The 26,924-nt window shown below is 34.9% G+C and overlaps 1 protein-coding gene across 1 annotated transcript in view; it reads left to right on the top strand.

The window, feature by feature from the left end:
* SDK1 (sidekick cell adhesion molecule 1) overlaps positions 1–26,924 on the top strand; it is a 1,320,044-nt gene that overhangs the window by 463,943 nt on the left and 829,177 nt on the right. The window contains 1 exon segment of the mRNA XM_007498416.3: positions 24,799–24,905. Within this exon segment, the coding sequence (XP_007498478.2) occupies positions 24,799–24,905 (107 nt within the window).

Raw genomic sequence — 26,924 nt, 5'->3', positions numbered from 1 at the left:
TATTCTGATTCTCTTCACTAATTAATTTTTTTGTTTGAGATGAACCATTTCATACTAGAACAAAATACTGAAGATTAAAACTTAGCAGTATTATTTTCCTTTCTCATAAAATATTTTATTAATATTGCCACTAGAGCTCAAGAAGGTGACCAGAGGGAAAACGTATCTTGATTAATATTTGTTTAATGTAGAATCACCTTATTGCTTAGCTGGTTTATTCACTTAAAAATTATTCCTATTCATTGTTTTTTTCAGGTTGGCTAATTGGACATCATTGACTAAAAAGACAAACAATTAGTAGGACAAGTGGTTTTTGAGATGTACTGAGCAAATCAGAATAATGTACAGTTTGTCTTTTATATAACTCTATGTGAGTTTCAGTCATCACATTTAGTATTGGGAAGTTATTTTGATATTACTTATAATTATAAAATGAAGATCTTTTGTAAAGCATGTTTACTTTAGATGTAGAGAAAAGATGGAATTCAGTCCTCTGATTTTTATGGTGTGTGAGGAAATCCCAGGGTGGAACCTCCCTCTGCTTGTACAGATGAGCAACGTTTCTGTAATTTATAGTCAGAGTATTTCCCAGGACATTGATAAGTCAAATGATTGATTTGTAATGGGTGTTAACCATAATACTTTTATCTTTGTATTCCCCTAGAAAAATGGTAAATAGTTCTGGGTGTGTTTTGTGGGAAAGGTATACACCCTTTGGGGGAGGAGCATCATATGTTGGAAAGCACCTTGGATTTGGAATCAGAAGACCTGTCACTGAGTCTAAGCACTGACATTTAATACCTGTGTAACTTTAGGCAAATCACTTAATACTTTGGGGTCTAAGTTTTCATATATAAAATGAATTGTTTCACTAGATGACTTCTAATAATGTCCTCTCTAGTTGTATAGCTATGACCTTATGATACTGTTACCAGCAGCTGATGTTTACTTATAATCTAATTTTACAGAAAAGTTTCTACATAGAAAAGAAAAGTTGTTCAGGTACTAATATCTGTCCCACATAAGGCAGAGTTGCCATATGCAGATAATTAGGCAAGTATTTGATCAGTGGAACAGGAAAACATTTCTCCATTTGAGAGTAGAAGGGAAAGGGTACAATTTAGAAAACAAAGAAAAAGTGATAATAATGAAATAACACTAATAACTCCTTAACAGTTTAAGGTTTACAAAGTAGTTCATATATATATATATGTATATATATATATTATCTCATTAGATCCTTATGACAGCTTCATGAAGTAGAAATATCATTTCCATTTTACAGATAAAGAGTTTCTGAGAAGTTCAATTACTCGTGGCAATATAGCTAGTAAGGACATTCTTCTCGCTAGTCTTTCTTCTATACCATTCTGTCTTTCAGGATTGGTTGCTATCAAGATGTCTTTGAGGAGTTAAAATCCAGAGTGGATGGATTAAGTGGGTTGAGAGAGAGAGAGAGTGAGAGAGAGAGAGAGAGAGAGAGAGAGAGAGAGAGAGAGAGAGAGAGAGAGAGATGGATGGATGGATAGATAGGCAGGTAGACAAGTAGACAGACAGGCAGGTTGACAGACAGGCAGGTAGACAAACAGGCAGATAGATAGGAAGGGAGCAAAGGAGGGAAGGAGACAGGCAGGTAGGTAGGCAAGTAGGTAGGATAGATGGAGCATTTATTAAGTATTTACCTTATGCTACACACTAGAGAAATACAAGCAAGATAGTCAATGTTCTTAGATGGGGAGACAGGGAGGAGGAGGCAGAGAAAGCCAGGAAGAGCCAATGGAGGCCTGAGACCTAGCAAGATAAGTCAAAAGCTGACTCTTAATAGCTGTGAATACCACAATGAATGGCAGCATAGCAGAAATACAGGTTAGAAGGTCACTATTACATAAAGAAAAAATGCAGGGCAGTACCAAGTTGCTTAGTGTTTGTCTGATTCAGTCTGTTTCTCCAAAGTTTTGGCAGAAACCCTAGTTCATATAAAATATTTTTTTGTAGATGGTCAGGGAGAACAAGTTTTTAAAAAAAAAATTGAAGAGAATACAGAAGGAATCCCATCACACTAAAAACAGAAGATACTAATACTAATCCAGAATTTGGTTTAAGGGTTCTGCATGACTATGGTTCTATAGATGTTATCCTGTAAAAAGATAAATCTTTGCCTAAATGCCCATTAGTAGTAAATGGAGATTTTGATAGAAGAATGTGAAAGAGAAAATAATAAGGGGAAAAGAATATTTCATTCAATAATGAGTAAGTAATTCCACCATGGTAGTAGGTCTGGCTTGTTAGATTAAGATATTTTAGATATCATCTAATACAATCACTCATTTTACAGGAAAAATCAGGCCTAGATATATCACATGACTGATTCATCATATATTTAAGGTCTTGATTAGGCTGCTGTGTAATTACTAATTACACACTGCCTTGGCCTGTTATGTCAGGAATAGTACATTGTGTATCAAGCTTTACTGTTGCGGACCTAGATAGCATACACACTTTTCTTAAATTCTCTCCAGTCTGAGTTCAATAACTTCTTCCTGAGTCTCCTCTATTCTTTCCAGCTGTTGCAAAGGTTTAGAGCTTGCTATTTATTTTTTTTTATTTTATTTAAATGCTCAATTTAGAACGTTTTTCCTTGGTTCCAAGAATCATATTCTTTCCCTCCCCTCCAATAACCTGTCCCATGGCCAATGGGTTTTACATGTGTCCTTGATCAGAACCTATTTCCTTGTTGTTGATGTTTGCACTATGGTAATCATTTAGAGTCTACATCCCCAATCATATTCCCCTCAATCCATATAATCAAGCAGTTGTTTTCTTCTGTCTCTACTCCCACAGTTTTTTCTCTGAATGTGAATAGTGTTCTTTCTTATAAACCCCTCTGAGTTGACATTCGATTATACCACAGTGTATCAGTCTCTGTATATAATGTTCTCCTGGTTCTGCTCCTCTCACTCTGCATCGATTCTTGGAGGTCATTACAATTCACATGGTATTCCTCCAGTTCGTTATTCCTTTGAACACAATAGTATTCCATCACGAACATATACCACAATTTGTTCAGCCATTCCCAATTGGTGGGCATTCCCTCATTTTTCAATTTTTTGCCATCATAGAGTGCAGCTATGAATATTCTTCTATAAGTCTTTCTCCTTATTATCTCTTTGGAGTACAAACCCAGCAGTGCTAGGCTGAATCAAAGGGCAGACAGTTTTTGAGCGCCCTTTGGGCATTGTTCCAAATTGCCCTGAAGAATGGTTGGATCAATTCACAATGCCACCAGAAATGCATTAATATCCCAATTTTGCCATATCTCATCCAACATTCACTCCTTTTCTTTGTTGTCATGTTAGCGAAACTGCCAGGTGTGAGGTGATACCTCAGAGTTGTTTTGGTTTGCATCTCTCTGATTATAAGAGATTTAAAACACTTTTTATGTGCTTATTAATAGTTTTGATTTCTTTATCTGAAAATTTCCTATTCATGTCCCTTGCCATTTATCAATTGGGGAGTGGCTTGATTTTTTGTATTATTGATTTAGCTCCTTATAAATTTGAGAAATTAGACCTATGGCAGAGGTTTTTGTTATGAAGATTTTTTCCCAATTTGTTGTTTCCCTTCTGCTTTTGTTTGTACAAAACCTTTTTAATTCAATGTAATCAAAATTATTGACTTTACATTTTGTGATTTTTTTCTAGCTCTTACTTGGTTTTAAAGTCTTTCCTTTCCCAAAGATCTGACATGTATACTGTTCTGTGCTCACCTAATTTGCTTATAGTTTCCTTCTTTATATTCAGGTCATTCGCCCATTCTGAGTTTATCTTGGTGTAGGGTGTGAGATGTTGATCCAAACCTAATCTCTCCCATACTGTCTTCCAATTTTCCCAGCAGTTTTTATCCAATAGTGGGTTTTGGTCCCCAAATCTGGAATCTTTGGCCTTATCATAGACTGTCATGCTTAAGTCATTTACCCCAAGACTATTCCACTGATCCTCCTTTCTGTCTCTTAGCCAGTACCAAATTGTTTTGATGACCACTGATATATAGTATAGTTTGAGATCTGGGACTGCATGTCCTCTTTCCTTTGCATTTGTTTTTCATTATTTCCCTGGATATCCTTGATCTTTTGTTCTTCCAAATGAGCTTTGTTATATTTGTTTGGTTTTTTTTTTATTGCAGTAAAAGCTTTTTTTGGTTGTTCAATGGGTATGGCACTAAGTAAGTAAATATGTTTGGGTAGGATGGTCATTTTTATTATGTTAGCTCTTCCTACCCATGAGCAGTTAATCTTTTTCTCATTGTTTAGATCTAGTTTTAATTGTGTGGAGAGTGTTTTATAGTTATGTTCATGTAGTTCCTGTGTTTGTCTCGGCAGATAGATTCCTAAGTATTTTATATTGTCTAGTATGATTTTAATGGACTTTATCTTTCTAATTCTTGCTGGTGAGATGTGTTGGAGATATATAGAAATACTGATGACTTGTGTGGGTTTATTTTGTATCCTGCAACTTTGCTAAAGTTCTTGATTATTTCAACTAGCTTTTTGATTGATTCTCTAGGACTCTTTAAGTAGGTCATCATATCATCTGCAAAGAGTGATAACTTGGTCTCCTCATTGCCAATTTTAATACCTTCAATTTCTTTTTCTTCTCTACTCTCTACAGCTAGTGTTTCTAGTATAATGTTAAATAATAGAGGTGATAATGGGCATCCTTGTTTCACTCCTGATCTTATTGGGAAGGCTTCTAGTTTATCCCCATCGCAGATGATGTTTGCTGATGGTTTTAGATATGTACTGTTTATTATTTTTAGGAAAGACCTTTCTATTCCTATACTTTCTAGTGTTTTCAATAGGAATGGGTGTTGTATTTTGCCAAATGCTTTTTCTGCATCTCTTGAGATAACCATGTGATTTTTGTCAGTTTGCTTGTTAATATGGTCAGTTATGTGGATGGTTTTCCTAATACTGAACCATCCTTGCATTCCTGGCATGAATACTACCTGGTCATAGTGAATAACCCTTGTGATGACTTGCTGGAGTCTTTTTGCTAGTATCCTCTTTAAGATTTTTGCATCTATATTCATTAAGGAGATTGATCTATAGTTTTCGTTCTCTGTTTTTGACCTGCCTGGCTTTGGAATCAGTACCATATTTGTATTGTAAAACAAATTTGGTAGAACTCTTTCTTTTCTTATTCTGTCAAATAGTTTGGATAATATTGGGATTAGTTGTTCTTTGAATGTTTGATAGAATTCATTTGTGAATCCATCTGGACCTGGGGATTTTTTTCTTAGGGGATTTTTTTCTTTGATGACTTATTCAATTTCTTTTTCTCATATGGGGTTGTTTAGGTAATCTATTTCTTCCTCTGTTAGTCTAGGCAATTTATATTTTTGTAAATATTCATCCATATCACCTAGATTGCCATATTTGTTGCCATATACTTGGGTATAATAATTTCCTTAATTTCCTCTTCATTAGAGGTCAGGTCTCCTTTTCATCCTCGATACTGTCAATTTGGTTTTCTACTTTCCTTTTTTTAATAAGACTGACCAGTACTTTGTTTATTTTATTTGTTTTTTCAAAGTACCAGCTTCTAGTCTTATTTATTAAATCAATAATTCTTTCACTTTCCATTTTATTATTTTCTCCTTTGATTTTTAGGATCTCTAATTTAGTCTTCCTCTGAGAATTTTTAACTTGTTCACTTTGTAGTTTTTTTAATTTGCATCCCCAATTCATTGACCTCTGCCCTTCTTATTTGCTAATATATGAATTCAGGGATATAAATTTCCCCCTGAGTACTGCTTTGACTGTATCCCATAGGTTTTGAAAGGATGTGTCATCATTGTCATTTTCTTCAATGAAGTTATTAATTGTTTCTATGATTTGTTCTTTAACTAACTAGTTTTGGAGATTGTATTGTTTAATTTCCAATTTTTGATTTACCTCTCCATGTACACTTACTAATTATCATCTTCATTGCATTGTGATCTGAGAAGTTTGCATTTATTATTTCTGCTCTTTTGCACCTGTTTGCAATGTTTTTATGCCCTAATACATGGCCAATTTTTGTGAATGTATCATGTGCTGCTGAAAGGAAGGTGTATTCCTTTTTGTCCCTATTTATTTTCCTCCATATATCTACTAACTCTAATTTTTCTAATATTTAATTCACTTCTCTTACCTCTTTCTCATTTATTTTTTGGTTTGATATATCTAGTTTGGATAGAGGAAGGTTCAGGTCTTCCACTAGTATAGTTTTTCTATCTATTTGATCCTTGAGCTCCCCTAGTTTCTCCTTTAGAAATTTGGATGCTATGCCATTTGGTGGATACATGTTGAGTACTTATATATCCTCATTGTCTATACTGCCTTTTATCAGGATGCAATTACCTTCTCTATCTCTTTTAACTAGATCTATTTTTACTTTGGCTTTGTCAGATAGAATGATTGCGACTCCTGCCTCCTTTTTATCAGTTGATGCCTATAGATTTGGCTCCATCCTCTTACTTTTACCCAATACGTGTTTACCTTTCTCACATGTGTTTCTTGTAGACAGCATATGGTAGGGTTTTGGATTCTAATCCACTCTGGTATTTGCTTGTGTTTTATGGGTGAGTTCATTCCATTCACATTCAGAGTTATGATTACCAGCAATGTATTTCTCAGCATTTTGATTTCTATGCCTAGTCCTGCCTTTTCTTCTTTCACTATTTCCTTCTACTCCTTTTTAATCAATCCCCCTGGTTCCCACCCTTATTTTACTTCCCTTTCTACCCCCTCCCTTCTTATTCCCCCATTATTTTCTTTGTAGTTTTTTAAAAACTACCCATCACCCTCTCCCTCCCTTGTACTGCTTCCCTCCCCACCAGTCCATTTGTTATCCTTTTACTTCCTTATAGGGCACAAATCTATTCTCTGCCCCAATCGTTTGGGTTGTTCTTCCTTGTTTGGGTCAATTTCAATGCAGGTAAGAGTTGAGTATTTCCTATCTACAACCTCTTTACCCTTCCAGTGTATTGATGTTCTTCCCCTCCTGCCATGAGCTTCTTTGTGACATATAAATTTACCCCTTTTTGTTTCTTTTCCCATTTCTTTTAGTATTAATCTCTTTTTAAAACTCTAGTTATATATATAGATATAATATATATATATACACACATGTATATGTATTTATGTATATATATATATATATATATATATATATATATATATATATATATATATATATATATATACCTTTTAATGTCTTGTCATTTCATCCTATACAGTTTGTCACTGTTCCCTCTAAGTGTAATTCTTCTAGCCACCCAGGTAATAATAATAATTTTTTAAAGTTTCCAATGACTTCTTTTCTTATAGGGATAGATATCATTTTAACTTATTGGGTCTCTTAAAATTTTGTTTTGTTTTGTTATGTTTTTCTTTTTTCCCTCTTTTAATTACCTTTTCATGATTCTTTTGATTTCTGTGCTTGGGCATCAAATTTTCTGTTCAGGCCTGGCCTCTTCTTTACAAATGCTTGGAATTCTTCTTTTCCCAGTAAGAATATAGTCAGTTTTTCTGTGTAGTTGATTCTTGTTTGTAGACCTAGTTCCCTTGCTTGCCAGAATATCATAGTCAATGCCTTTTGTCCTTCAGTGTAGATACAGCCAGATCCTGTGTTATCCTTACTGTGGTTCCATGGTATCTGAATGATTTCTTTTTGGCAGCTTGTAATAATTTTTCCTTGGTCTGATAGTTCTTGAATTTGGTTATAACATTCCTGGGTATTGTCAGTTGGGGATTAAGTACAGGAGATGATCTGTGGATTCTTTCAATCACCACTTTTCCCTCTTGTTCTAGAATATTGTGGCAGTTTTCTTGGATAATTTCCTGTAGTATGATGTCCAGGCTTTTTCTTTTGTCATTTTTCTGGTAGACCAATGATTCTTTAGTTATCTCTCCCCAAACAATTTTCTAAATCTTCTGTTTTGTGAATGAGATGCTTCATATTTTCCTCAATTTTTCATTCTTTTGTTTTTGTTTTATAGTGTCCTGCTGCGTTGTGAGGTCACTTCATTCTAGTTGTAGTTTGGTCCTTAAAGACTGGATTTCATCCCTAGCTTTTTGGTCATCCTTTTCTTTCTGGTCTGATTTTCTTTGGAGGTCATCTTTCATTCTCTTTACCTCATCTCTCATCTCCTTTGCCTCATCTTTAGTTCTCTTTACCTCATCTATATGTCTTTACCTCATATATACATGTCTTAGCATTTCATCCTATACAGTTTGTCACTGTTTGTTCCAAGTAAAATTCTTCTAGCTACCCAATATCCTCTTTTTTTAAAGGGATACAAATCATTTTTAACTTATTGGGTCTCTTAAGAAAAGGGTTTTTTCCCCCTTTTTCTTAATTATCTTTTGGTGATTCTCTTGAGTTCTATGTTTGGGCATCAATTTTTCTATTAATGTCTGTTCTTTTCTTTATAAATGCTTGGGAGTCTTCTATTATTAAATTACCATACTTTCCATTGCAAGAATATGGTCAGTTTTGCTGAGTAGTTGATTCTTGGTTATAGACCTAGTTACCTTGCTTTCCAGAATATCATATCCCATGCCTTTCGGTCCTTCAATGGAAATACAGGCAGATCCTGTGTTATCCTAACTGTGGTCCCATGGTATCTGAATGACTTCTTAGCAGCTTGTAATAATTTTCCTTGTTCTGGTAGTCCTGGAATTTGGCTATAACATTCCTGGGTGTTGTCAGTTGTTGATTAAGTACAGGAGGTGCTCTGTGGATCCTTTCAATCTCCACTTTTCCCTCTTGCTCTAGAATGTTGGGGCAGTTTTCTTGGATAATTTCCTATAGAATGATGTCCAGCCTTTTTCTTTTGCCATGATCTTCTGATAGACCAATGATTCTTAAGTTGTCTCTCATGGACTTGTTTTCTACATCTTCCATTTTATGGAGGAGGTGTTTCATATTTTCCTCAATTTTTTCATTCTTTTGATTTTCTTTTATAGTTTCCTTCTGCCTTGTGAAGTCATGTGCTTCTAGTTGTTGGATTCTAGTTTTTAAAAAATGAATTTCATCCCTGGCTTTTTGCTCATCCTTCTCCTTCTGGTCTGATTTTTTTAGAGATCATCTTTTATCTTCTTTGCCTCATTTTCAAGCTGATTAATTTTGTCTTTCAAGACACTATTTTCTGTTTCCAGATGATTTATTTTGTTTTTTTAAGTTCTTTTCCCAGTTGTCTTCAGACTCTCTTATTTGTTTTTTTTTTTTATTGTATATTGAGTTCTTCCAAAGCCTGTGTCCAATTTGCTGGAATTTCTGTATTTTTCTTGGTGTTACTTTATAATCCTCTGTTCCCTTTGCTCTTTGTTCATTGCCTGGATAGAAGCAGTTGATTGTAATTTCTTTTTTTCTTTTTCCTGTTGTTTACTTATATTTTCCCCTTTTTTTCCCCACTGTTATTTCCTGTACTCTTGTTCCTCTCATTTTATGCTGGATATGTGGGTTTCGGCTGTTTTTTCCTGAAGGGCTTCTTCTCTGTTCTACTGATTGATCAGATTAGTCAGACCTTCCTCAGCTAATAGCAGAAGCTGAAAATTAGCTGGGCTTCCTGCCCTGTAATTGAGTTTTTGTTGCCTGTAGTTTGTTGCAGTCTTTGCCCTTAGAGCTTAGTCAGCAAGGCTCTCAGACCAGTCTATGGGGGAAGGGTGTTGGAGCTTGAGCTTCCCTGCCCTCTGAAGGCTTCTTATCTGCCCTATTGATAAGATTGAGCCAGGGCGGAGTTCATCTTCAAAGCTGGCTGTGTCCTGAGGCCAAAACCTCCGGAAGGGGGGGAGACAAGATGGTGCTTCTTGGTTATAGCTAGGCTGCCTGCTCTTAGCTTCTCCTACAGCTGCCTCTTTACTGCCCGTGTTCTACACCCTGAGTCTGGCACAGTTCTGCCAGCAATGTACTCCCTCAGACTAGCACCCTTGCCTGCCCAGAGATTCCAGCCATTACTGGAGGCTTAACATTGTAGTTGGGGGAGGGGTCCTGGAAATTTCATTCGTCATTCCCCTTAAATCCAGGTTTTCTAGAATTTAGGCTTTTTGGAATGTGTACCTTTTAAGTTGGGTCTAAGATGAGGGTTCCATAGACTGTCCTGTTGGTAGATTTGGTTTTCAATCCCCTGAAAGCATTGTGTTTTTGATTTGGTGAGGAAGGGTTTACAGAAGTCTAAGCTGTTTCTGTCTCTAAGCTGCCATCTAATATTCCTATGAAAATGTTGTTGTTGCTCTCTGGGGGCTGGCAGTGGTTTGGCACTGTATTGATCAATGATCTCCGGCTTAGAGTCTTAGCTAAGCATGCTAAGTTGCACTAACATGTTTGCTCCTACAGTGTTGTAATACTCTTTATTCATACACAAGCCTAAGATTGACACAAGGGATAAATATCATTAATTCATCTCTTCCAGTCCTGCCTTCTTCCCTGTAACCAAATATGCATATAGTCTTATAATGATCTACTGTCTTAATGTCCAGAACTCTGCTACAGTTTCACTTATTCTGCCTAAACTGGAACTTGTAATCCTGACATTTGTCAGAAAGGTTCTACAGATACAAGAGAAGGCATAGGGGATCTTACAATAGCATCTTTGCCCAGTTTAAGGTAATCAAGGCTAATTGGCTTGATAACAACTGGGCACAAGTAACATCCCTTTCCTGATGGTGGCAAAATTAATTCTAATTACTTACTGATTTAGTGACTACAAATTTTACAATCTTTAGTTTATGGACTTTCATGATGAATGATCCATTATATCTGTCCCAATTCATTGTAACCTTGTTAAATGCCTTCCAATTCCAGTAGTCATGTATTTTGTCAATAGTGAAATGAATATTTCTGAAAAATAATGCCCAGTGGATCTGGCAATGTTTGACTTGTTAGGGGGTTAATATGTACTATAATGAAATACCACATCCCTTCACATTAGTGTATTTGTGTCTCAAATGAAACTCTTGACAAGTAGCTCCTCTTACCCAATTGTATAATACTTTTTTGCATCTGTCATGTTACAAAAGAAATACATGTAGAATATGGACATAAAAGGGCGATGTGAGGATAGCCCTCATGGGGATTCATTGGTTTCTACTAAGAATTGTTGCTGTGGATACAGCTCTATTAAGCAAGAGGTTAAGGTGAATAGACTCACCCTTCACCATTATCACTGACTACTCCCAAGACCAGAATTTCCTATCTTTGGTTCTATATCTTTCTCCACCCTCAGTGCATACATGCTATTTGCCCTTTGGGGTCTTCTTGTTTCCATCAGTTTCCTAGTAATGCAGTCTTGAAAGATACAGCCCTTCTCAGCCAAAGTGGTCTCCTAATGAGTAAACATCTAGATGTAACATGAAAGTGATTATTTCTTACTACAGATATATATTTTCTCCTTACCCCTCTCCCATAGTTTTAAATTGTGCCTTCATTTTCTCTTCAGGAACAAGAATTTTTTTCTTTTCTCCCTTCCCTCAGTTGCTCTTTTGATGTCTTCTGCCTCAGCTCCATTCCCTCATTCCCCTTTGTTCAATTAATCAGTAAATATTTATTAAGTACTTTGCTGTGCTCCAAGTATGCAAATAAAGAAATGAAACAACCCTTTTCCTTCAATTTGTTCTAAAATTTTCTTTTAGAAATGGGTATTTATTTAACATCCCCCCAAAAGTCTATAGTTCATCCTCTCACTAGTGCATAGAGTCCAGGGGAAAGTGGGCTCAGTCTTGGAAAGCATATGTACCAGAGGGGTCACTCTCAGCTCTTGGAAGTCCTTTCCCTAAATTTTCAGGTTGTTTACCTTAGCTTTGGTATAATTGTTCCTTCTGTTGAGCTATATGTAGTGCTTTGAGTCTATGCCCAGGCTTTTCTTGACTCCTGATGCAAAAACTACTATAAACTTTTCTAGAAATACCCTGAAGTACTATAATCCCTGGGCATTTTGAAGCTCAAATTCTTCCTTCCAGCAAAGAATTCTGAGACTGAGACTGAAATCCTCTACTCTCTTTCTGCCCTTCATTCACTGGTTCATTGTTTGCCAAGAAATCTCCTTTGGTTCACCTCACAATGGAATCTTGGAATCCATGTAGCCTGAAACAGGCCCCAGAGGATGTGACCAGGTTTCTTGCCAAGCAAAACAGATTGACTATTGTGCCTAAGGAAGAGTACAGGTCTTATTTATGTGAATAGTTGAGGTATAGTCTCACCTGATAAATATATGGAGAGTATAGAATTGTTAAGGTTAAAAAAACCTCCCACTTCCTCTGGTGATCCAAATTTATATTTTTAGTGATGTCCCTTTCCAAAGTTCTTCCTAATCTCACTGTGGGCAAGAGGTGGGTCTTCTGGGCACGAAGTAGTCAGAATGGCTTCAGAATGAGCATGCTTCCCCACTAGCATTCTTTTATCCCACTATTTTATGTAGTTTGTTGGCAGATAGCCAGGCTTTGTTTGTCCTTAATTCAAACAGATGTTGAGGTGAATCACAACTTAATTCATCAGAGGGTGATTTCAAACTTAATAGCAAAACTCCTCCTTTTTAAAATCCAAAATTAATCTTGGAGTGCCAAAGAAAAGTGTATTGGCTAGTGTTAAATGTTCATATTATTTGTTTTAGGTGGAGCAGGATAATTTAATTAATTTTACTTAAATCAGTCCCCACCCTTAAATAACATAGATGATACCTATATACAAAGTTATCTGGAAGAAAAGGTAATAACAACTAGGGGACCAGGAAAAGCCCTATGAAAGTTTATTGTTGAGAGAATAAAATAATTACTATCCCTTTTCTGCTCATATGTGGACTGGAAGGGGATACATCTCTAGTTCCCCTCTGTCTCTTACCTTCTATCCTTTCAATCACATAATTCCCATTGTGTTATCAATGATTCACTTATAGAGAATCATATGATTTAGTCTACCCTTATGTATTAATTTTACTTTTTCCTTTCCTACTCCTGGTTTTTTAAGTTCTCTGAATTTATTATCACCCTGACTAAGAGGGCCTTTCCTATACTCAATTCCATTTTATTATTTTATCCTTCTATTTATTTTCTTTTTAAAGAAACATCAGGATATGCACATATATATTACCTTGTGTTATTTAAAATAATTGTACTTAATTTTTTCATAGTTTTCTTTTTGAAGAATTTAAAGTTTAATAGTCTATTTATCACTAGATTGTTGGCAGGAACATTTAGCCCTTAATGATTCAATGAATGATTACTAATTGATGAATTCTTTTTTATTAAAGATTTATTTTTCTTCCCTTGAATTTTAACTAAAGCTTAGTAGGATACATATTTTTTGGTTGCAGATGGAGTGACTTTGTTTTTTGGAATGTTCTTTTGCATTTTATTTCTCAATTTCTTATGATAGTAAACTAATCATTAGAATTTCTGTCCTGTAATAGCTGAAAGTCTTTCTTTTGTCTATTAGTCAGATCTGTTTGTAGAAATTATGGAATTTAATCATGATGTGTTTTATAGTTTTAGCATGGTGTTTTTCTCTGGAGGTTAAGCTATAGATTTCATTATTAAATACTAGATATTTATAACGAAGAGTTGTGGACAGATTTCTCATTAATTACTATAATATTGCATTTGCAATTCTTTAATAGTTTATTATTTTTCAAGTTAAGCATTGTTTATTTTTCTCTCTTTCTGACTACCCCCAAGTGGGTAAATAAAACAAAAACAGAAAAAGAAAGTTCTCAATATATAGTTTACATATTTGAGCAAAATAACACATTATTTGTATGTATAGCATATATACAAATGTATATGTCTTTGAGTTTGTAAATTATACTTGCAGGAATGGAGTGACATAGTTCATATTTAGTCTTTTGGACTTGTGATTTGTCATTGAATTAGAGTTCTAAAGTTTTTCAAAGTTGTTTTCCTCTGTAATGATGTTGTCATTGCATAAATGCTTCTATTTTTGCTCACTTTACTTCACAGCAATTTTTAAAGGTCTTCCCAATTTCCTCTGAAATAATCTATTTCAGCATTTCTTAAGGCATAATAATATTCTAGTACATTTATATTTCACTACACACAGATCCTTTTCCTCTTCTTTGAGATCTTTGTGGTATGGGCCTGGTAATAATTTCCTTGGCTAGGATAAAGGGTATGCATGGTTTGTTAACTTTCTAGGCATAATTTCAAAATGCTTTCCAGAATACCTGAACAAATTCATAGCATTAGTATGCCTGTTTTCCTACAATCCCTCCTACATTTACCATTTTCCTCTTTTTGTCATCTTTGCCAGAATGATGGGTTTGAGGTAGATCCTTAAGTTGCTTTAATTTGCCTTTCTTGAATTATTAGTGGTTTGATGTTTTTTTTTTTCATATGATTGTTAATAGCTTGAGTTTTCTTTGAAAACTGTTCGTCCCCTTTGATTATATAATGCCTCCCAACTCGACATTAGAGAAAAACCAACATTTTATCTATCTATCTATCTATCTATCTATCTATCTATCTATCGCACTATATGTAGATATTTCCATAAAACATTTCTTTCTCTGAAGGTGGATAGCATTTTCCTTCATAAATTCTTTGTAATTGATATGAATGTTCATATTACTCAGAATAACTTAGCATTCACAATTATTCTTTGAATAATATTCTCTCGGTTCTGCTCATCTCACTCTTCATTATTTCATTTAAGTCTTCCCATGTTTTTACAAAATCAATTTGCTCATCATTTTTTAAAGCACTGTAGTTTTCTATCATATTCATATACCAAAACATATTCAGCTATTCCCCAATTGATGGAAATCCCCTTAATTTCCAATTCTTTGCCACCACAAAGAAAACTGAAATAAACATTTTAGAAAATATAGGTTCTTTCCCTTTTATCCTTGATTTGCTTGGAAAACAGACCTAGTCATTGTATTGCTGGGTCAAAGGTTTTATAACACTTTGGGCATAACTCCAAATTGCTCTCCAAAATAATTGAATCCATTCACAATTCCACCAACAGTATATTAGTGTCCCAATTTTTGTACATCCCCTCCAGCCTTTGACATTTTCTCCTTCTATTATTTTAGCCAGTTTGATAGGTGTGAGTCAGTTCCTCAAAGATGCTTTAATTTGTATTTCTCTAATCAGAAATGATTGAGAACATTTTTTCACTTGATTAAGGATAGCTTTGATTTCTTCCCCAAACTGTTTGTCCATATCCTCTGACCATTTGTTAATTGAGGAATGATTCTTATTTTTATAATTTTGACTCAATTTTTTGTATATTTGAGAGGAGGCCTTTCTCTGAGAAACTATCTATAAAATTTCTCCCAAATTTACTGCTTTCCTTTTAATCTTGGCTACATTGGTTTTATTTATACAAACACTTTTAAAACTTAATGTAACCAGAATTATCTATTTATATCTCATGTTCTCTATCTCTTATTTATTCATTAATTATTCTCCTATGCATAAATCTGATAAGTAATATATTCCATGCTCTTCTAATTTACTTATGACATATTACCCATTACATCTAGGTCATTTTATGCATTTTGACATTTTCTTGGTAAATGGTTTAGGATATTGCTCTATATCTAGTTTCTGCCAGATTGCTTCTCAGTTTTCCTAGTAATGGCTCATAGTTTTAAAAGTTTGAATCATTTTCTTAACAATCTCAAATGTGACACCTTTATCAGAGAAATTTATTGCAAATATTTTGAGATACCTTAGGAACTATGGCTTTTACCTGGGAAAATTAATATCGGGTTGTATTTTTTATTACCCATATTTCTATGTGATTCCATTTGTTTCCTTAGACCCCAATCTCTTAAAGTCAGACAGTTCTTCCAGAACTTAAGTGAGTTAGTTAATTACTCCCAGACCTCTAAGGCATGGTCAGATACCAAACCTGAGCAGAGATTCATGCCTTTTATTTATCTGAAAGGCAGGGCAAGGACCCCTACTCTTCTTCTGTCTTATAAACAAAAATGCCATTTCTTAAGTGCCAGAGAGAAATGGTTCAGCCACATCTGGCTAGCTACAATGAAATTGTAGTTGAGTAATGGGGGAGGAGTTGAGATCTCCAAACCCACCTCCTTATTAAAATATCCACCAATCAGAGCTGGTGCAAAAGATGTACTATGAGGCCAATCAGAAGGAAGATGCAACTTTGTATATAAAAGACTCTTCCTTTACAGTTTTTGGGAGAAATAGAGGCACACTTTTTTTTATCTATCTTTATTGATAGATCCATGCCACTATTATTAAATAATATTATAATCAGAATATGGCTTTCTTTTGTTTATTGGTTAAAATTCTGGGTGTTATACAATATAAATTATAATTTATTTATTTTTGTTTATGCATGAACAAACTATTTTCAAATATTCAACTGTTTTGAATATTGAATATTTTAAAATATTCAAACTATTTTCAAAAGGCTACTTTGTGAGCCTACAAAGACAAAAAAAAATCTAAAATTAAAATTAAGTTCCTAAAATCTTATTTTGAAAGTTTTATTACTCATTTAAACCATTCTGGAATTTCTTGCTGGTGTTTAATGATTATGCTTAAAATGTTTGGTTTTGCCAAAGATTTTAAAGTTCATTTCCTTTCCTACTCTGATTTTCATTGTTTTCTAACCTACCTTCAAATTATTACTCATTTTTTCTTTAGTCTGCCATTTCTCTGTTAGTTATCTGTCTAGGAGCTAGGTTTGTAGTTAGGTGTTTTCTCTTGTACTTTTGGTCTTCCTGCCTTCCCTTGTGTTCCTTATAACTTCTCACTTTTTACCCACTCTTCTTCCTCTTACTATTCAATAGCCTTCCCTGAACCTTCGATAGGTTGATTGTCTATGGCCCTCTCAAACTGGAGGTGACAAAGACATAGCCTCAGTTCTCTTGCAAGGACAAACTTTAAGGTGAAAACAGTGACCCTCATGACATTTCTCTTCCCTTTTCTTTGTATGTTGAAGCTCTCTCTTCTAGATACCTCTTCTATTTCTTACATCCAATTGCTCCCCCTTTCCTTCACATGGTTGGATAAGATCAGTGTTTGAGACTTCTTCTCTATTATATGTGTAGAAAATCTTGTCCCTCTTGTGGGGAAAATTGCACAAGGCTACCACTTCAAGCTAAGTTGCAATGCCTGTACTTGCAATGGGTTGTAGGATAGGAGTGCTGAGTGCAGATTATTGTCTGATGTTATTTGATGAGTTTTTAAAATTACATTTTGTAGGGGTTTTTTCTTATGGATAGGGCTTTAGTTCCTCTATATCTAGTATATATTACTTTTTTCTGAGATTTTTTGGTTTATAGAAAATTTTGGAAGACAATTACTTTCTTATTTTGGAAATTGAATGTACCTAATAATTAATTCATTGTCAACATTTGGAAACAAGTTGGTTAATCAATGGCAGCAACTAGGTGTCTCAGTGAATAGAGTACAGGGCCTAGAATCAGGAAGACTCTTCTTCCTGAGTTTACATCTGACTTCAGTCACTACTAATTATGTGACCCTGGGCAAATCACTTAATCCTGTTTACCTCAGTTTCCTCACTTGTAAAAATGAACTAGAAAAGGAAATGGCAAACCACTGCAGTGTCTTTGCCAAGAAAACCTCAAATGGGATCATAAAGATTCAGACAAGACTGAAACAACTGAATAACATCAAAGGAGTAGTCAATGTGGGGGGTGGGAAAATATAGTGGGGCATCGCCTTTACCTATATTGGCCACAGAACATGATAACCCCTAAGCTATACTACTTCCTCCTGTCATATAATCTTCCCTGGCAGGTGAACTGGAGAAGTGATGACATAGAGGGTGGGAGAAGTTTGCCACAAGTATTAGTCATGACTGAAGATGATAAAGGACTCAGAGCAGACCAGTCAGTGACCTCTTTACTTAGGTAAATTTATTATCATTGGGTAGCTAATTCTCATAAACTTGATGCATCAGAGAAAAAAAAAAACTACTCTCTTCCATTACTATATTCACCATATGGAAGAAGCTGAAAAAATCCCATTATGGATATTACCTCTTGTTGAATATGGAAAATCTATCTGTAACAATCTCAGTTCTGAGGGAGACTTGGGAGTAATACTAGTGTGCCCTTGAACTCATGTGGAAGTCAATTCACAATATCTAATGATGGTTATGTGAAATAGTTGTTGGTCCATCAGTCAGCCTGACCTGTTATACAGAATTCCACATAAACTACCCATGAGAAATTCCCTTTGGTCAAAATTTTGGTACCATTAGTAACAAACTGGAGTCTAAGAGCAATCCACTATTGAAAGAGCCTATGGATATTTGGCACCAGGAGTGCTAATTTCAAGAGATACTTAAACCAAGAATTTTCATTTTTCAAAGCAACAAGTATGTCTCATTGCATTAGTAGGTTACAGACCTGTACTTAAAGGTTTGAAGTCTGTAGAGCCAGTGCTATGAGTGGAGTTTAGCCTAGCAATTGGATATCACATATCTAGCCATAGACCAAAGATTGACATCATGTTATATCCAGAACTGTTACTGGGGAAGGGCAAAGAGGTCTAAGCTTGAAGGCACAGTATGAAAATTTACTTTAAGTTCACTCCTGGTTTATCTTGCTCTTTCCTTGACTGCAACCTTTCCAGCATGGTACTCATAATACTATGGGTACTCCTCCAAAGATATTGATCTCCCTGTCATGGGGCAATATACTCAGGTCACCCTCTATGGCACAAGTCCTGGGATCCCTTCTTCCCATCATCACTGATTTTTCTTAGTATTCTATTTTCCCCTGTTACAAATAAAAAACTATTTTTAACATTAAAAATAAATGACTTTCAAAATTTTCTCTCTTCTTCCTTCTCTCTCTCTTCCTACTGAGATGCAAAATAACATATAGAATAATAAACACATAAATAAATATAACTAACTATTTATGCTAAGGGAAGAAAGGGAAGGGATTTGGGAAGATCTAATCTTAAACCCAAAGTCAGAGTACTAAACCCCACTAACCAATGATTTCTCTACCTATAAGTCTACTTTCTAGACCATACTAACTAATCCTTAATTACTATATTAAAATTAGGGAATGACTTCTAGGTACAGGAACAAGGGCCAAAGGAAGTCTTACCGACTGATGTCCTCTTGAGTCTGGCAGAAGTTCCCGTAGCAAACAGTAGCAGCACACAGGATCAGAAAAGGGAGAAATGGTTTCACTCACACAGTCCACCTGTGTGGAGTGTTAACCACTCTCTCTACCACTTCCAGAAGATTAAAACTTGTTTGAAAGAAAGTCCCAGTCTCCTGGCAGCTTAACTGTCTCCTTTTCCAGAGAACAACTCCATCAACTCCCTTGTCTCCTCCAGAGAAGCAACTGCCTGCCAGAAACTGCCTTATTCAGAGTGCCAGAATCTTGGCCCTACTTCTGTCCTGTAGGATCTCCTGCTTTACAGCAAAGCTTATATCCTTATATCTTATATCTTATATCTTTACAACAGATGGTAATCAACCTCATATAGATTTTCCATGTGAAATTGTGCAAAAAAAATATTCCCTTATTAATCATTTTGTGGAAAGAAGAACAAAATGAAATTAAGAAATGAAATGAAAAAAATTTTGCTTTGGTCTAGATTCTGACTCCATCAGTACTTTCTCTGGAAGCAGATGATATTTTTTATTATGAGTCTTTTGGGATTATTTCAGATTATTATATTGCTTAGAATAGCTACATTATTCATAGTTGTTCATAATACAGTATTGGTGTTATTGTGTTCAATTCTCCTGATTCTGCTTACTTCATTCTGTGTCAGCCCATGTTATCTTTCCAGGTATTTCTGAGCTCCTTCTGCTTGTTATTTCTTATAGCCAATACTATTTATTACAATCACAAACTATAACTTACTCAGGCATTCACCAATTGATAGATATTCCCTCATTTTCTGATTTCTTCCATTATTAAAATAACTTCATTAAACACTTTTGTACATTGTAAAGATTGAATTAACTCTCTCCTGATTGTGAAGATTAAATTAATTTCCCTGGTCATTTTTAGATTTAATCACCAAAAGTATAAATATCCTACTTGATTATTGAGTGGGGGAGGTCTGTGACCCATGTGTGCAATAGTGGGTGATGAATCAGAATCAAACTGACTGAACTCTGGGCAGTCCTAAGCAAAACTTCAACTCTAATTGGTAGACATAAAAATGGAGGAAGGCAAGGAAGTGACAAAAAAAGAAAGTGTCTTTAAAAGGGAGTTACAACTTCCTATGAGGGATTCTTCAGAGCTCCTTGGAGAGATCTTTGGAAAAATCTTGGCCTTCTTCTGGAGTTCTGAGTTCCAGTTGGAGGCTGGTGAAGGATCTGCTGACTGGACCTGAAACCTTTCCTGGTGAGACTGTCCTTGAATCTCTCCCTTTGGACTAACATGTGGTGAGTGAAAAGAGCTGACTCCTTTCTTGGATTTTCTGAAGAGACCAGCCTCAGGAGAGACCTGTCCTCTTGAGAGAGGCTCCCTGTATCCCCAGGTCCTCGGCTCAAAGCCAAGGCTTCTCTGGCTAAAGACTAAACTCCCTGCCTGTATTTGAGCCAGGGGTTGAAACAAATACTTAGTGCATAGGCTAGATATATTATCCTATCCTCTCTCTGATTTCTTACTTCCCTATTTCTATATTTTGTAAATAAATTATATATAAATCTCTTTTGAATTTCATAGAATTCCTGGTGACCCTATTCTTAAATAACCCAGTCTAACCTTTTATAGTAAAACCCCCTTTTCCCCCCTTACAACATATAGGTCCTAGACCTTCCTTCCTTCCTTCCTTCCTTCCTTCCTTCCTTCCTTCCTTCCTTCCTTCCTTCCTTCCTTCCTTCCTTCCTTCCTTCCTTCCTTCCTTCCTTCCTTCCTTCCTTCCTTCCTTCTTCCTTCCTTCCTTCCTTCCTTCCTTCCTTCCTTCCTTCCTTCCTTCCTTCCTTCCTTCCTTCCTTCCTTCCTTCCTTCCTTCCTTCCTTCCTTCTTCCTTCCTTCCTTCTTCCTTCCTTCCTTCCTTCTTTCCTTCCTTCCTTCCTTCCTTCTTTCCTTCCTTCCTTCCTTCCTTCCTTCCTTCCTTCCTTCCTTCCTTCCTTCCTTCCTTCCTTCCTTCCTTCCTTCCTTCCTTCCTTCCTTCCTTCCTTCCTTCCTTCCTTCCTTCCTTCCTTCCTTCCTTCCTTCCTTCCTTCTTTCCTTCCTTCTTTCCTTCCTTCCTTTCTTCTTTCTTTCACCCCAGTTTTTACCCTTTTTTTCTCTCCTTTCATTCTGTACATCCTCAAAAATGTTTAGTGCCTATTTTCTCATTTGCCCTTTTTTCTATTCCTCTCTTATCTTATCTATTTCCTCTATTTTTTTGTAAGATAGGATAGATTTATATATGCAACTGAGTGGGGATGTTCTTCCCTCTTTGAGCCAGTTACAAAGGGAGTAAGGTTCAAGTGCTCCCCTCCCTACCTCTCATCTTCCCCATCCACAAAGGCCATTTCATGCTACTTTTATGTGAGATAATTTACCTCATTGTTTTTCTCCCTTTCTCCTTCTCCCAAATCATTCCTCTTTCTTGCCCCTTAATTTTATTATTTTTGGATATCATTCCATCATATTCAAATTCCACATTTGCCCTGTGCCTTCTTAACTGATCTAATAATGATAAAATTCTTAGGAGTTGCAAGAATCATCTTCCCTTGTAAGGATGTAAACTGTTTAACCTTACTGAATGTCTTTTGTTTCCTTTTTCCTTTTTTCTCTTGAGCCTTGTATTTGAGAGTCAAATTTTCTATTCTGTTCTGGTCTTGTGCAAAAGAATGTTTGAAAGTCCTCAATTTTATTGATTCTTGGTTGAAGTCCTGACTCCTTTGCCCTCAAGAATACCATATTCCAAACCCTCAAGTCCTTTTATGTAAAGAGTGCTAAACCTTCTGTGGCTCTATGATATTTGAGTTTTTTCTTTTTGACTACTTGTAATATTTTCTCCTTGACCTGCAAGTTCTGGGATTTGATTATACTATTTCTTGGATTTTTATCCTGGGATCCTTTGGGAATCTCATTTAGGAATTGCTTGGTGGATTCTTACAATTTCTATTTTGACCTTTGGTTCTAGAATATTGGGGCAGTTGCCCTTAATAATTTCTTGAAAGATTATGTTTAAGTTCTTTTTTTGATCATGACTTTCAGATAATCTAATAGTTCTTAAATTATCTCTCCTGGATCTATTTTCCAAGTCAGTTGTTTGTCCTATGAGATATTTCATATTTTCTTTTATTTTTTCATTGTTTTGACTTTGATTGTTTCATCATGTCTTAAAAGTCAGCTTTTACCTGCCCAATTCTGATTTTTAAGAAATTATTTTCTTCAGTGAGCTTTTGTACTTTTTTCCCATTTGACAAATACTTTTTGTAAAGAGCTCTTTTCCTCAGTAGATTTTTGTTCCTCTTTTTCCATATGGCCAATTTTACCTTTTAAGAAGTTCTTTTCTTGAGTGAATTTTTGCATATATTTTTCCAGTTGACAAATTCTGCTTTTAAAGAGTTCTTCAATGAATTTTGTGCCTCCTTTTTTTTAACTTGGCATATTCTGTTTTTATTAAGGTATCATTTTCATTATTATTTCTTTGTGCCTCCTTTACTAAACTGTCAAGTTTGTTCATGATTTTTCTTATCACTTTCATTTCTTTCCTCAATTTTAATTTTAATTTAACTTTTGAAATATTTCTGAGCTCTTCTATTAATTCTTTTTGTGCATGAAAGCAGTTTCTGTTTTTCTTAGAGGCTTTGGATGTAGGAGTATTGACTTTGTTGTCTTCTTCTGATTTGTGTTGTGGTCACCCCAGTCACCAAGATAAATTTCTATGTTGAGTTTCTTTTTTATTGTTTTCCCATCTTCCAACCTTTTTTCTTGTCTTTTAACTTAAAAAATGGCTACAAAAAAGCCTTGGTGAAGGGAGAACAGTCCCAAGCTTTAAGTTCTTTGTACAGCTGCCTTCTGAGCTAGCTCTTCGGATCTATAAGTTTTAGTTCTTCCATGTTTTTATGGGTTAAGAAAAGGTATGTTTAATACTCTCCTGCCCTATGTTCTAGTCTGTGAGAAACCACAAAAACTCTTTTCTGCCTTGTAATTGTAACCACAGTCTCATGAACCTCTGTGGATGCAAGCACTCATGAATGCTAGTGTTTCTCCTTTCCCTGAGACTGGGACCCAAGCCACCTATGTCTGTAAATGGGCAATGCAACAGACTTGAATATAGAACTACCAAAGAAATTCCTATAATTTCCTTTTGAGCAACCATATGACCCTCTCCCCCTTACAATATGTGACTGAGAGCTCCAGAAGTCTTTGCTGCTGATTGAGCCACTCCCAAAGCTTATCTGGCTTGCCAAGGTGGGGCCTGCCTTCATGCAGCTGGCTTTGTGTTCCACTTCCACCCAGACATAGTAGATATTTTGTACCAGCCTTCTATGTTATGTGGGGTGCTTCACTCTATCCTTTTGTCGGTTCTGTTCTTCCAGAATTCATTTTGACAAGTTATATCGAAATTGTTTATAAGGTAATTTGGTAGAGATCTGGCAGGTCCCTGTATCTTCTCCATTGTCTTAACTGACCAACCCCTAATCCTATCATGATTTTGATAATGAGATTCCTGCTTCCTGCCCTAGACACCTAGGCAACAATTTGTGTTACTTATCCTATATGCTGAAAGTGTTGTTTATTCCTTTGGTTGTATCTCACCTGATAGAGAACCAGCTTGTGAAAATGATTAGGCAGATATAGGCAGGGAAATCACAACTTCCTTGGGATTAAAGAGGCTGGCCAGACTGTAAAATTAGTTCTTGGAACAGAGATTTGCACCTTGAGCTCAGTATTGTATCGGGAAGAATGTTATTTTCAAGTGTCCAAAAGCTTAACATTTGCCTGGAAGTTCTGTGCCTATTCTCAAAGTTTCAGTCCTTTTATTTGGATTAATGTCTCTTCTTGTGACTTTCCCTACCCAAACCTCTCTAGTTATCAATATGGTAAGGGGAGGAATCTGCTGTGCTACGTTCTGAATCTACCTGAGCCTTCTCTGACCGTAATCTCTTCCAAAACCTCAGAGTACCTACTTTATAATCTTCTTGTTTCTTTTTGGTAATCTTTTTGGTAAAGTCTTAACTGAACTATGACAGCCTGGAGTGAATTAAAAATTCCATTTTAAAGTCAGTGAATGAACTAAATCTAGACTTTAAGGAAAAAGGTGTACATTCATATAAAAAATATAATCTTAGAATCAAAAAAGAGGCTTTGTGTTAAAATACTTACAATTTATAAGACTAAATTGAAGAAATATGGAAATAGATATCTATTTCTAAATATTCAAAAATGTCCTTTTATTGTAAAAAATACATAGGAAAGTGCATTAGAGAACCCAAAAGGAGAATTTTGTACATTAGCTGTAAAATTTTTCACTACAGACAAATTATTATTGTGCCATACAGGAATGCTGGGATATAAAATTTCTTTAACTTTACAATATCTCTTAGAATATGTTTTGTGAATTTTTTAACTTATAAATTTTTTAACTGTTTTGAGAATTTTATTCATAAATGTGTAGGTGCCTAGGGAAATAAACATATCTTGGGTTTCCACAAACTCATGGTTGGGAATTCTTTTCAGACTCTTAGAACTCACTTACTACCAGTTATCAATCAGTAAGTCTACAAGAACTTATTGAATGCTTTTTGTGTGTCATCACTTTACTAGACATTAACTCTTTTTTGTATATGTGTGTGTGTGTGTATTCCATAGGTACATTATTCCATCTTTAGAGAGGACTGATGCTGGGTTTTACCGATGTGTGGTACGCAACAGGATGGGAGCACTCTTGCAAAGAAAATCAGAAGTTCAAGTTGCATGTATGTGTACATCTGAAAGGTCTACAAATGTTAACTGACATAAGTAAATGGAGTACTGCAAACAAATTGAAGTTAATTTTTACAAATATCATAAGTTTTATCATTGAGTCAACTGTAAATGCAATGACTCTTTGATGGCAATGAAATTTTTCAACATCAGAATACTTTAGAAGCTCTTTAGATTGTTTTACCCAGGGATCAACTTAGTTGGTTAGTGTCGTATCAATAAAATGCATTAATTCTCATCCTACTAGATCATATTTCTTAGCTTTTTCTTTGAAGAAAAAATATTTTAAAACAAAATATATTTTGATAGAATAATTTGTAATTGTTATACTAAACTATACCATTAGTTAATAGATCTTAAACTGTCTAAAAAGAGCTAATGTCTGAAAAGCACAGGGTTATCTTATCTTAATATGTGATTTGCACAAGTTTCTTCCCTTCTTTGGTTCTCAAATTTACTTATTTGTTCAATTAAGGTTTGGGAATAGATGATTCCTAAGTAATATTTGGAGCTTTGTCTATAAGTTTCTAAGCCTTGTTGCACAGTGAAAAGACAATGATTCTGGAGTTAAAGGAGGTGATTTCAAATTCCATCTCTCCTACCTCACTACCTGTGTGACCCTGGGTAAATCATCGAACATTTGGGCCTCATTTTCTTTCTCTCCACAATGAGGGGGGTGTGATGTCCCTTCCAGTTCTAAATCTATGGTCCATAAAACCATGGCTATTATATGTCATGTATGAATATTATTAATGTGGCAAAAACTTAGCTAATTCATTATTAGGTAAATCCATGAGGAAGAAAATTAATTTTCCAAGGAACTGCTACTTTAGGAATCAAAATACTTTATTATGAATTTATTTGGGATAGGATAAAAAGCATTGTGCTTTGCAAAAGTTTAAAACACTTTCTCTAATGAGAATATTTGTAAAAATCATTTAAGATGAGCTAATTTCTTTCATTTGTTCTATTAATTTATAACCCGTTTCAGTTTCTTCATCTGTATAGTGGGGACAATAATAGCACCTACCTTGTACCATTATTGTTAAGGATCAAATGGGATAAAATATTTAAAGCACTTAGCACAGTCTCTAGAACATAAGAACAATATAAATATTTGCTAGTATTATAAAAATTTATTATTGAAATGCAAGAAAAGAAAAATCATTATGAAACTTTGCTGAATTATAAAGGACCAGATCAAATAGACTCATGATCTCATTAGTGATATTAGTTTATTCCTTATCAGATGTTTGGATCCCATATTTGGAGTGTGATATCCATTGTTACTATGTAAAATGAATCCTATTCTTTCCCACTTCCTCATCCTTGTCCTCCCCTGTCCAAAAAAACCCATTCTTCTTGGAAAAGGGAAAAACCCCAACAACCTACCATGGTTACAAACCACTCAATCAGGTGTTGATTCAAAAATATTGTCTAATTTTATAATCACAACAAACGACTCAAAATTTTCTTAATTATGAAGGTCATTAGAGTCAATCAACAGTTGTTGATGAGCAGTTTTATAAAACGTATTTTCAATTAAGTAACTGAAAAATGTAATTATAAACAAAAAGGCAGTTAAGTATCCCTATACACATCTGAATAAGTTAACTGGATAAAAAGTTCATTAGTATGTATGAAATCCCATTTTATAAAATTATGCTTTGGTCTTTCTCTTGCTTAATTATTTATATCACATTTTTACTCTTTGATCTCTAGCTGTTATGTTTTCATTTAGTTTTTTTAACTTGCAGTCTATGCCTTTGCTTCCAGATTTCATTGTATTTTCAGAAAAGCATTTGAAAGGGTGTTTTTCTCAACTCATTTCAATTCAACAAGTATTAATTACCTATTATATACAAAATATTGTGATAAGTGTTTTATAGAAATGAATGACTTAAAATATTTATTATTTTGTTATCCTCAAAAGCTTCTGGTCACAGGGAAATTTTTTTTTCTGGTCAAAAAACTTTTAATAATTACAATATGCTGCCTAGTTCTTAAATATA

The sequence above is a fragment of the Monodelphis domestica genome, chromosome 7, assembly GCF_027887165.1.
Source record: "Monodelphis domestica isolate mMonDom1 chromosome 7, mMonDom1.pri, whole genome shotgun sequence".
Lineage (NCBI taxonomy): Eukaryota > Metazoa > Chordata > Mammalia > Didelphimorphia > Didelphidae > Monodelphis > Monodelphis domestica.
Note: the sequence above shows the minus strand (reverse complement) of the source record. Positions and strands in the feature narration are given on the sequence as shown.